General features: G+C 45.1%; 1 protein-coding gene across 1 annotated transcript; it reads right to left on the bottom strand.

Annotated features, from left to right (window-relative positions):
* Positions 1 to 2603: 2603 nt before the first annotated feature.
* Positions 2604 to 3029, bottom strand: LOC141022809 (uncharacterized). The gene has a single exon (XM_073499079.1). It carries the CDS (start codon positions 3027 to 3029, stop codon positions 2604 to 2606), a length of 426 nt encoding a protein of 141 aa, XP_073355180.1.
* Positions 3030 to 10869: the final 7840 nt, after the last annotated feature.

Below are 10869 nucleotides of genomic sequence, written 5' to 3'. Positions count from 1 at the left end.
TCCCTGTCTATCTTAGGGGTGTGGCTCTGGGGTTGCGTGCGTCCTAGGGTTGGAAAAACAGAATGTCCGCACTGCGCCTGTCAACCAAGCGCACTGTGTGCGTTAGCGCGAGATCGAGCAGGGGGTGGGAGAAGGGGTCGTGAGCCCCCCTCCCCACCCCTCCTGCGAGGCCGAGCCTGGAACGAGCCGGAGCAGGCGGCGACGCGGCATGCCACGGTGCCGCATGCGTAGGCGAGTCGGTCACACCATGTCGCCTCCCTGTCTATATTAGGGGTCTGGCTCTGGGGTTGCGTGCGTCCTAGGGTTGGAAAAACAGAATGTCCACACTATGCCTGTCAACTAAGCGCACTATGTGCGTTAGCGCGAGGCCGAGAAGGGGGTGGGAGGGGGTCGTGAGCCCCCCCCACCCCCTACGAGGCCGAGCCTGGAACGAGCCAGAGCAGGTGGCGACATGGCGTGCCGCGGCACCGCATGCGTAGGCGAGTCCGTCCTACCACGTCGCCTCCCTGTCTATCTTAGCGGTGTGGCTCTGGGGTTGCGTGCGTCCTAGGGTTGGAAAAACAGAATGTCCGCACTTTGCCTGTCAACCAAGCGCACTGCATGCGTTAGTGCGAGGCCGGGCAGGGGGGGTGGGACGGGGTCGTGACCCCCTCCCCACCCCTCCTGCGAGGCCGAGCCTGGAATGAGCCGGAGCAGGCGGCGACGCGGCATGCCGCGGTGCCGCATGCGTAGGCGAGTCTGTCACGCCTCCCTGTCTATCTTAGGGGTGCGGCTCTAGGGTTGCATGCGTCCTAGGGTTGGAAAAATAGAATGTCTACACTGCGCCCGTCAACTAAGTGCACAGCGTGCGTTAGCGCGAGGCCGAACGGGGGGGCGGGTGGGATGGGGGTCGTGACCCCCTCCCCACCTTCCCTACGAGGCCGAGCCTGGAACGAGCCAGAGCAAGCGGCGATGCGGCGTGCTGCGGCGCCGCATGAGTAGGCGAGTCCGTCACACCACGTCACCTCCTTGTCTATCTTAGGGGTGTGGGTCTGGGGTTGCGTGCGTCCTAGGGTTGGAAAAATAGAATGTCCGCACTGCGCCTGTCAACCAAGCGCACTGCGTGCGTTAGCGCGAGGCCGAGCAGGGGGTGGGAGGAGGGTCGTGACCCCCCTCCCCATCCCCCTGCGAGGCAGAGCCTGGAACGAGCAGGAGCAGGCGGCGACGCGGCGTGCCGCGGCGCCGCATGCGTAGGCAAGTCCGTCACACCACGTCGCCTGTCAACCAAGACATGGTGTGACGTGGGATTGTGCCGTTGTAGCCAAGTGAAAAGATTCGCCGAGTGGAGGAGGTGGTTTGACTCGGGGTAGCCGTGGTAGTGTTCTTGATTGGCTAGAAAAAACAATCCTCCCAGCGAACTACAATGCTTTATTGACAGCACATCTTCCGTCCCATACCGAACTGCACAGCGGTCTGCATTTTTTTAGGTGTGTGTGTGTGGGGGGGTACTGGAGTTACTTGCTAGTTGTGCATCGTTGGGCTTGTTTTCTTTGGGCTGTGAGGTTTTGTTGGGTCCGTTGGGGTGTAAGACGCATTGGGCCCAAGTCGGCCTGTGAGCACGGCTGGTTCCAGGTGCGCTGTGTGTGCGCCCTAATGTTTAGTCCCACCTCGCCCGCGGAGAGCCCCCTTGACCTGTTTATAAGCGCTGTCGAGGCATCTCTATCGAACTCCTCTGGTTACTTGTTTGGGCGCTTATACACGGCGCTCGCTGCCCTTAATTCTCGGACCTGTGGGCCCATGTGTGCCCGGCCCCATGCAACGTGGCTCAGAACGACTCGCCTACTGTGGGCGCAGACCTATTACGAGACTGGCTGGGGCGTGGTTGCACCTGGGTGGTCAAATTTTTTTCCTTATCTGAAGCATTTTTTCTTTTGGAGTATATATATTTCCTGGTAGTACAAATGATGTCATTTGTACTTCTTGCACCAACGTTGAGGACTGCACTGCACGTACCAAGTCTGTGTGTTGTGCGCTGCACGAAAGTTGCTGCAGCCCCTGTCGTTCTACATTTAAGCATGTACTGCACTTCATGTATACACTTTGTGAACTGCCTTATATTTCTTTGATGAACTGTATTCACATTTGTTTAGAATGGCCTGCGGATTATTATTTTTTAGAAATATTAATATTAATGGTCTTTTTCTATAATTACTATTATGGACTGCATGTGTACTGCTTATTTTTACCATTCTGGACTGCATTAATCTTTCTTTTTTAGGTATGAGTTGTAATCATATTACTTAATTTTTTTGTTTAACGTTGTTTTTGAATATGTTTTGTATGTGTGTAGTATGTTTTGGTATCACACATTAAATTTTTCAAAGTTGTCTGGATACTTGTTCTAATACAAACTAAGTTCAGCAAAAGCAAATGATCACAAGCAAACCGACGATACATAAGCAAACAACAGAAAGAAAATTTGATGATAATTCTAAAATGACATTGTTTTTACAAAAGAAACGTTCGATATGAAGCAACAGACATAATCAAAAGCTTGCAGACATGAAACAAAGAACAACACAACCACTAAAGTAAAATGAAACTAAACATAGCCCTAATTATTTCTAGTTGCTGTATTGGATTACAGCCTTGTTCTTCTTCTTCTTTGCTTCTTTGTATCTTTTTGCCCTGTCCAGTCCCATTATGACATCATAGATGATTCTCCATGATTCATATGTTGCGAATGCATCTATTTTTGCATACTTGATAAGCTTGTCTGGCAGCGGGCAAAATCCCCACAGAGTATGGTCCTCCTTGCGGTTAATTTTTTTCTTCATGTCATGGTAGTGAATGTCTATCATCCTGCCGGCAACATCAGCCAAAGAGTCAAACTCCTTTTTATTGTATGGGTCTCTCCATTCCACCTGAATATCAATGTAGTTGTCGGAGTTGATCTCCAATCCAGATAGCTTCAGCTTGCTTTTGTCTCCTTCAATGGCGAATCCGACGAAGGTGTACTCACCATTCATGAGGAATTTGTCTAGTTCCATTGGCCTGCAAGATGTTTGTATAGACTGAATATAGTTTATTTCTTAGAACTACCAATGTTTTTTTGTTTTTTCTGAAACTGAAGTGCAATATGAATACCTGAATCTGTTGCAGTGAGTAGCTACTAATACTTTGTACAACATAACTAGTAAATCTGATAATAGATTGCATAAACAATGCATGTTTAGTGCATGTTTGTATTCTTGAATTGAATTTCATATATGTTTTATATAGTAATGCTGCAGTTTTCTATTGTTCAGTCAAATAATTTGTATTTGGTAAAACAAAATAAAACTGCGTGTATCGCTAGATCATATAATTCAAGAATTGAACTCATGAGTTACATGGAGCCAGATGAAAACTGTCAATGAATTCCTATGCCATGCTTTTCAAAAATGAGAACCAAAGTTTAAATAATGACAATTGCAATGAAGAAAATTTAAAATCAATATTGACAAGCAATAGTACAGATTGATAGTTATTCTGACCTGTCTTTAGCAGCAGAGATGTGGTAGACAAGGCATTCTTTTTCTACGCATAGCTAGAGCACTGCTTCCCACTGTGGCTTCACGTAGTGCGTGTACTCGATATCAACTCCGACTAGTTTGACGGGCATTCTGCCGAGCTTCCTCCTGAGCGTGGACAGCATCTTGTCCACGTCTTGACCCTTGCTTGTGCAAACGACGTGGAGCTTGTGGTTTCCGTGGAGGTCGACGTCGTGGAGCTCCCTGGTGTACCTGCGGCGCTGCTTGTACGGAGGTGCATCCGCCATGACTCTCATCTGCTCTCTCGTGTTTGTTCTAGAGAGAGAGGTTAGTGAAAGGAAGTGTGGAGAAGAAGATGCAATGGGGTTTTTGGGGGGACAAAGCAGTTGTGTTTTCTCCTCTGCTCTCCGTGACCGGACGTGGGAGAGGTGGAGCGGGGTGGTAGCGTGGTGGGGCTGTGTTTTTAGTTACGTGGCAACTGCAGAGAGGTTCTACTATGAGGAGGCTGTGTTAGTGCATTGGAAATCCGGAACGTCGTCGCCTCTTTTTTCGTGACTAGTTCAGGTATGCACGCAACTGTCAGAAAATGTGATGATTGTGTTTTTGGTGAATTTTCCTAGTAAGTGCACTTCTTCGCTATCAGAAAAGAACTGCATATGTCCACATAGTGTACTGCATGGAAGTGAAATTTATTCTTCGTACACTGAATTATATCGGATCATGATTCACACAGATGTATGCACATTTAGTTTTTTTATGGAGTTCTTTCTTTTTTCTCATTTTTTATTTTTGATGGTAATGCAGCTTTTGTGTGGATGGAGGGTAGTGTGGGTAGGGGTGTCGGACTGCTTTTCTTAACTAACAGGGCTGCATTCTTCATTTTAGCCATACTGCATTGCAGTAGAGAGAGAACTGCATTTCAGAAAAAGGAATACTTCGTGCTTCCACGTGGCGAACTGCATTGTTGTACGTCGCGGACTGCATTTATATGTTTACTTCGGGCTTCCTGCGTTTTATTTATTAAGAGCGAACTATAGTTTCTGGCAGTGCCCATGCACATTTTTTGTTGTTGTTGTTATTCAATTAAAAAATGTTTCTCATTTTTCTTTGGTGTTTTATTTTGGTACTTATTGTTTTTTTAGTGGGCCGTGTTGGGCCTGTGTTCGGGGAGTGAAGACGCATTGGGCCCAAGTCGGCCTGTCAGCACGGTTGGTTCCCGATGCGCTGTGTGTGCGACCTAATGTTTAGTCCCACCTCGCCCGCGGAGGGCGCGCTCGACCTGTTTATAAGCGTTGCTCTATGCTCTCTGACCTGTGGGCCCATGTATGCCCGGCCCCATGCATCGTGGCTCAGAACGACTCGCCTTCTGTGGGCGCAGACCTACTACGAGACTGGCTGGGACCGGCTGCACCTGGGGTGGTCAAATTTTTTTCTTTGTATTTTCTCTCTTAAGCATCTTTTCAAATGTAGGGGCGTCCACTACTTAGTAAATAATTCGTGCACTGCATTGATCAGGGTTCTGTACTGCATGTGCACGCATTCCGCACTACACATGTTTGCGCTACATTTTTGTGCACTGCATGGGTAGCATTTTTCTTTATTGTTTTCCTCTTACGTATCCTTTTTCTAATGTACGGGTGTGCACTGCTTTGTTGGCTCTGTGTGCACTGCATTCGTCATAGTCCTGTGCTGCAGGTGTACACATTTTTGCACTGTGTGCATCCTTCTTTATGCCAAAGTTGTGACTTCTTATACCATCGCTGCGGACTGCATGACTTACATTTAAGGACTGCATTAGGTGCACTAATCCTGCGTTGTGCACTGCGCAAAAGTGCTTCTCTTGTGCTTCATTTTGAGCATCTACTGCACTTCATGCACACAGATTGTGAACTTCCTGATATTACTTTGGAGATCTGCATTCACTTTTATTTAGAATGGTCTACGGATTATAATTTTTTAGAAATAATTATTTAATGATCTGCGGTTAGTTCCTGGAAATGCTGCAGTCAAAGTACACCTTTTTTGGGTCCTTTTTCTTTGGTAACATAAGCCTTTATTGATTGTCCTTCATTCTTGGTAACATAATTTTCATTAACTCCCCTTTAATTTTCAGTTTTGACCTTTTTGTATTCCTTTTCTATAAATGTAGGCCAACTTCTACCCTTCCTTTGCAGTTCATTTCTCCTCTAGCCGCAACTTCTCTCCTTTCTACAACCTCCCTTTATTTTTTTCCTTTTCTAGGTTTTTGTTGCGATGGCTCCAGGCCCCTGCGCGAATCTCACCTGCTGCAGCCATGGTTGTGGTGTGCCGATGCACTGCGATTGCTCAGCTTGCTCGCAGGCCCGTCGTGCTCGTCGTGGGGGCAAGGTCTTGTGCCGAGCTGCGTGAGCGGAGCAGCTTGCATATGGCACAGTATTCACGGAAGGATTGGATTTGGGCCACATCAACGTTGCTGCGTTCTATTCCGCCCTGCTTCACCGTGGCATTGGCCGCACAAGTCCTTTAGTCCATCAGCTTACGCCAACAGATGTGGAGACTCACTACAAGATGGTATTTTTCGCTTGATCTGATTTTTTCTTTGTGTTTTCTATTTTTTGTATAATTCCATACTAGTCTGAACTTCTAGTTTTTTAGGAACGCACTTATTTTGTTTTATTGAAGTGTACTGCACTATGTACTTATATCTTGTTTTTATTTTTTTGCTTGTGTGCATGGAGCTCGTGTTTTAGTTTGCATGGTTACAATATGTGAACTGCTTAGATATTAGATGAGCACTACTAGTTTCCACAATTTTCCCCGCTTGTACGGTGTGTACTACATGTAGGTAGTCTCAAGAACTTCATGATAGTTAGAAGCGTACTGCTTGTTTGTAAGTTCCGTACTGCATATTAGATTGTGTTTAATCTGTACTGCTTGTTGGACTGTTGTACACTTCATCTAGCTCATGTCTGCACTGCGTGTAGGTTTTTACTAGTCTGTACAAAGTATGAGAATTGTACTGCTAGTATCGTCGCCGGAGAGTTTTAAATTTTTTTTTGCCAAAAATCCCCCAACGAGCTGTTAGGTATCTCCGGCTCAAGAAGAAGGGAATTCTCCAAGTTGTTCTTGGTAATGGACACCTGAAACCAGTCAAGTACCGTGTAGGCGTTGACGGGCGGCTGTGTCTGCAGAAAGGCTGGAAGGAATTTGTCATTGATAGTGGCCTGAAGTCTGAGCAAGTTGTTGTCCTCAACTTCTTTGAACTCGAGGATCGTACGGTTAGAACCACGTTTGACGTGATTTGTTAAGGTTATGAGGTTGATTTGTAATAAGTACTTTTGCGTGTTGAACGCTTCATCTTTTGATGTGTTTTGTAATAAGTACTTTTGTGATCTGAACCGCTTCAATTATTATTCAGAACTTCGTGCTGCCAGTGAGCTAACTGCAATTTTTTCATGGGTTGTGGATCAAAATGTGTCAATGTTTACTCTAGACTGCTATATATATGGTATACTCTATACACCATTTCTCTTTTACATGGTTTAGTTGAATAACTCATAATCAGCTGGAAATTTGTGTTTACACAAAATTTAAACTGATACATAAGTCGTACAGATAAGCAAACTGCTATGTGTATGATTAATTTATTGAAGTTCATCTATTTGGTCGTTAACCTGCTGCTTCTTCGCGGTGACTGGAGCGTGTCTAATGTCGCACTTTCTTTTGTTTTCCGTGGCGGTGTTGCTGGCTATTGTCTCTGCACCGTTGTGTTTGTAGCCCCTCGCGTGCTGGTTGATGGCGGCTTTTGTTTTTCAGCGCTGTGAACTGCATCCTTCTTTGCTCCCCGCGTGCTGGTTGATGGCGACTTTTGTTTTTCAGCGCTGTGAACTGCATCCTTCTTTGCTCCCCACATGTTGATTGATGGCAGCTTTCGTTTTCCAGTGTTGTGAACTGCATCCTTCTTTGCTCCTCGCGTGATGGTTGATGGCGGCTTTCGTTTTCCAGCGCTGTGAACTGCATCCTTTCGTGCTCCTACCTTGTTTTTTGAACATGGTGTCGTTCTCGGTTGTTTCTGTACAGCAGCATTCCCTTGTGGTGGTCTTGTGGGCATTGTTTCTTCATGTTCTTCGTCCTCTTCACTCTCTTCTTCCTCTTCTTCATCTGCTTCTTCATAAGCCACTCCTTCTTCAGTTTCTTCATGTTCTTCGTCCTCTTCGGTCTCTTCTTCTTCCTCCTCTTCTTCATCTCCTTCTTCATAAGCCATTTCTTCTTCAGTTGTGTCACCATGTTCTTCTTTGATTTCATCTTCTTCGTCTTTCTCGTTTTCTGATCTTGTTCTTTTGGGGCAGGTTCTTGAATTGTGTCTCTTCCTCTTTTTGCAGATGCTACAACGTCTCGGTTTCGTCCATTTCTTAGTGTTGTGAGTGGAATTTCTGTTTGGTTGTGCATCGCCATGTCCTTGGTGTATCTTTTCATGATGTACACATTAGGGATCTTGAGTACTCTCAAATGAGAAAGCATGCATAACACATGGACGCAAAAGAGCCCTGCAGACAACACATGATTTCTTTGTTTTGTAAGTGAACTGCATGAAATTAATAAACACATATTTTTTCGTTAATTGTTCATTTTAAAGAAGCGAACTTCATTTGGTTTTGTGAATTACTCATGCATGTGGACTTTTAAAGTTCAGTAAGTGAGCTTTCGTGCACGACTGTCAGAAACTAGATTTTTTTTTGCTAGGAGTCGCACCTGTGTGTGTCCAGAGTTTGCACTCACATTCGTAGACACCTTTCTGTTCATCGGCGACCACTTGGAAATTATGCCTTACCCAGTCAAATGCATCCGATCTGTTGTAGTGGTGTACGAGATACTTTGTCGGGTTCTCAGGGCACCGTTCTGCTCTGAATGCAGTGCTACGGTAGAGTGTTTCTTTGAAATTTGCAAACACTGCCCTTGTATACTCTTTTGGTAGCTGAACTTCGAACCCAAACTGGGTTGTTGTCTTTACCTCTGACTGCATGATCAGAAATGCACTATTACGAACCAGAGAAATGAAAATTTTGTTTGTTTTTTTAGTTATATTTTAGCAGTTTTTATGGACATTTTGTTTACCTCATTTGCTACTGTCTCTGCGTGCTCGACGGCCTTCTTGGTCTGAATGCACTTTTCCACCTGCTAAGCAAATAGATGGAGATCATGCTTCTCTTTGATAAAGTTTTTCTTCAGTATGCAGTTCGTGCTCTCGCTTCTCTGCGTGGAAGTCATCCGAGCACAGAAAATTTCCTTGTAGTAAGCCGAGATCCACTCGTGCCTGTCATCCCACAGCGAATTCATCACTTCGTCGTTTTGCGAGTTGTATCTCTGAATGAGGTCCTTCCATGCTGGTTCAAATTCTGACAGCATTAGTGGGTGGTTCAGCACCGCATTGAGGTCATCCTTGAGTTTCTCGTGCGTCCTATACAGCAAGGCAAGGTGGTCTTTGTACTTCTTCATGATATGACACCGACACAACTTATGTAGTGTATCTGGGAGGATAGTTTTTAATGCTGCCTTCATCGAAGAACACTGGTCTGAGAAGGCACAAATAGTGTTTTTTAATTAAGTTTTTTGTGTGTGTGTAAGATAGATGGAAGAAATATAAGTGTACCAAACAAACGTAAGTATATAGGTGTTGTTTTTTTTTGAACCTGTGAGCATGCAGATTGGCGGCTTGTTGTTCATACACCTCAGAAATGTTTTGAAAACCCACTTGAACAATGGTATTGTTTCATCTCGCATGAGGGCAATAGCAAATATGGTGCTCTGTAGATGATGGTTCGCTCCCATGAAGACTCCCAGCGGCATGTGGAATTTGTTAGTTTTATATGTCGTGTCAAATGTAACGCAATCTCCAAAATCTTCATACGATCCTTTACAACTTGCGTTGGCCCAAAAGACCTTTCTTACACGGTTATCTGCATCAACGTCATAATCATAGAAGAACTCTGGGTTTATCTTCTGCATCTTCTCGAAGAAATCCAGAAGTTTCTTGACGTCATCTTGGGACTCTTCTATGGCAAACTTTTGTTTCCTGCATTTTCAAACGCAATGCAAACTCATCTCATCAAACAGGAAATAATTACCGACAGAATGCTCAAGTGATATGCTCTGTGATGTGCTTACTTGTTTACCCAGTCGCGGCTAGTATGTCCCATGTACTGCAGACCACCGGACATACGCGACAGCATTGACATCACCTGAGCATGTGTGTGGTTGTCCAGTTGCATGTCTTTCACTAACTGGTCTATCAAAGGATCATCTTTTTTGTGGGATTGCATGTGCAAAAGCATCCGGGGGCTTTCCAGCATCTTGTGATTGTGGTTGAGTTCAACCATTTCTATCACAAATTTGCCATCCTTCCTCTTTTTGACTCTAATCTTTGCCTTGCAGTTAATCCTTTTTGATGTCTTCTGACATTTCCGGTGATAATCTGACACAGTCTGCTTGTGTGTCCCTTCTCTTGAGCAGACAATGTAGGCATTTGTCCTGTGTTTTGCCCTCTTGTGTATGCCAAACCCTGCACATCTTGCATAATTGTTGTAAAAGTCCCATGCCTTGTCGTACGTGGTGAACTTCATTCCAGCGGCAGGTATGAGGTTCAGCGGCATGTTTTTATCCTGCATTAAGTGCAATGCTCTATGAGATAATTTGTTCTGTTCTGTTTTTTAAATACGAGGAGTGCATACAAGTTTAATAAAGCATTGCAATGTTCCTAAGTTTTCAGAAGAATCCAATGTATTAGATGTTAGGTCAAACCTCACAAGAAATATTAGTGTGCACTGCAATGTTATCTGAATGGACTGGAACTATTATTATTTTTTCAGAACATAAACTTACATGTGTGTAGAGTCGTTCACCTGATGGTGTTTGCAGCTCGCCGGGCTGTATTGGACATGGCGGGGTTATAGTAGATCTGTGTAGTTGAGGATCTCGCGGCGGCAATAGTGAGGAGGATTTGTACCTGCCATTGACTTTTGACCGATTCAATGTTGGTGGTCGCAGTGTCGAACTTGATGCAGCAGGTCTGCTTGGAGCTCTGTTTTTTGGTGCAGCAGGTGGATGCTGAGCTCTGTTTTGGGGTGCAGCAGGTGGACGTGGTGGTAACCTAGAGTTGTGACGATGTCTCAGTGGATTGGTTTGAAACTTTTGGAGCGGTGGCACATCATCATAGTCATAATCATCATCTGCTGCAACATCGTGTTCAACTGCATCATCATTGTCTGTTCGGACATGCTGTCCAAACGTAGTGAACTCATGCTTATACTCTGGGTTGAGAACTGTTATTGGCTCATCTTCATCGTCATCATCTTCATCATCCCGTCGGTGAGTGCCCTCC

Source organism: Aegilops tauschii, chromosome 5 (assembly GCF_002575655.3).
Source record: "Aegilops tauschii subsp. strangulata cultivar AL8/78 chromosome 5, Aet v6.0, whole genome shotgun sequence".
NCBI classification, from domain to species: Eukaryota; Viridiplantae; Streptophyta; class Magnoliopsida; order Poales; family Poaceae; genus Aegilops; species Aegilops tauschii.
Note: the sequence above shows the minus strand (reverse complement) of the source record. Positions and strands in the feature narration are given on the sequence as shown.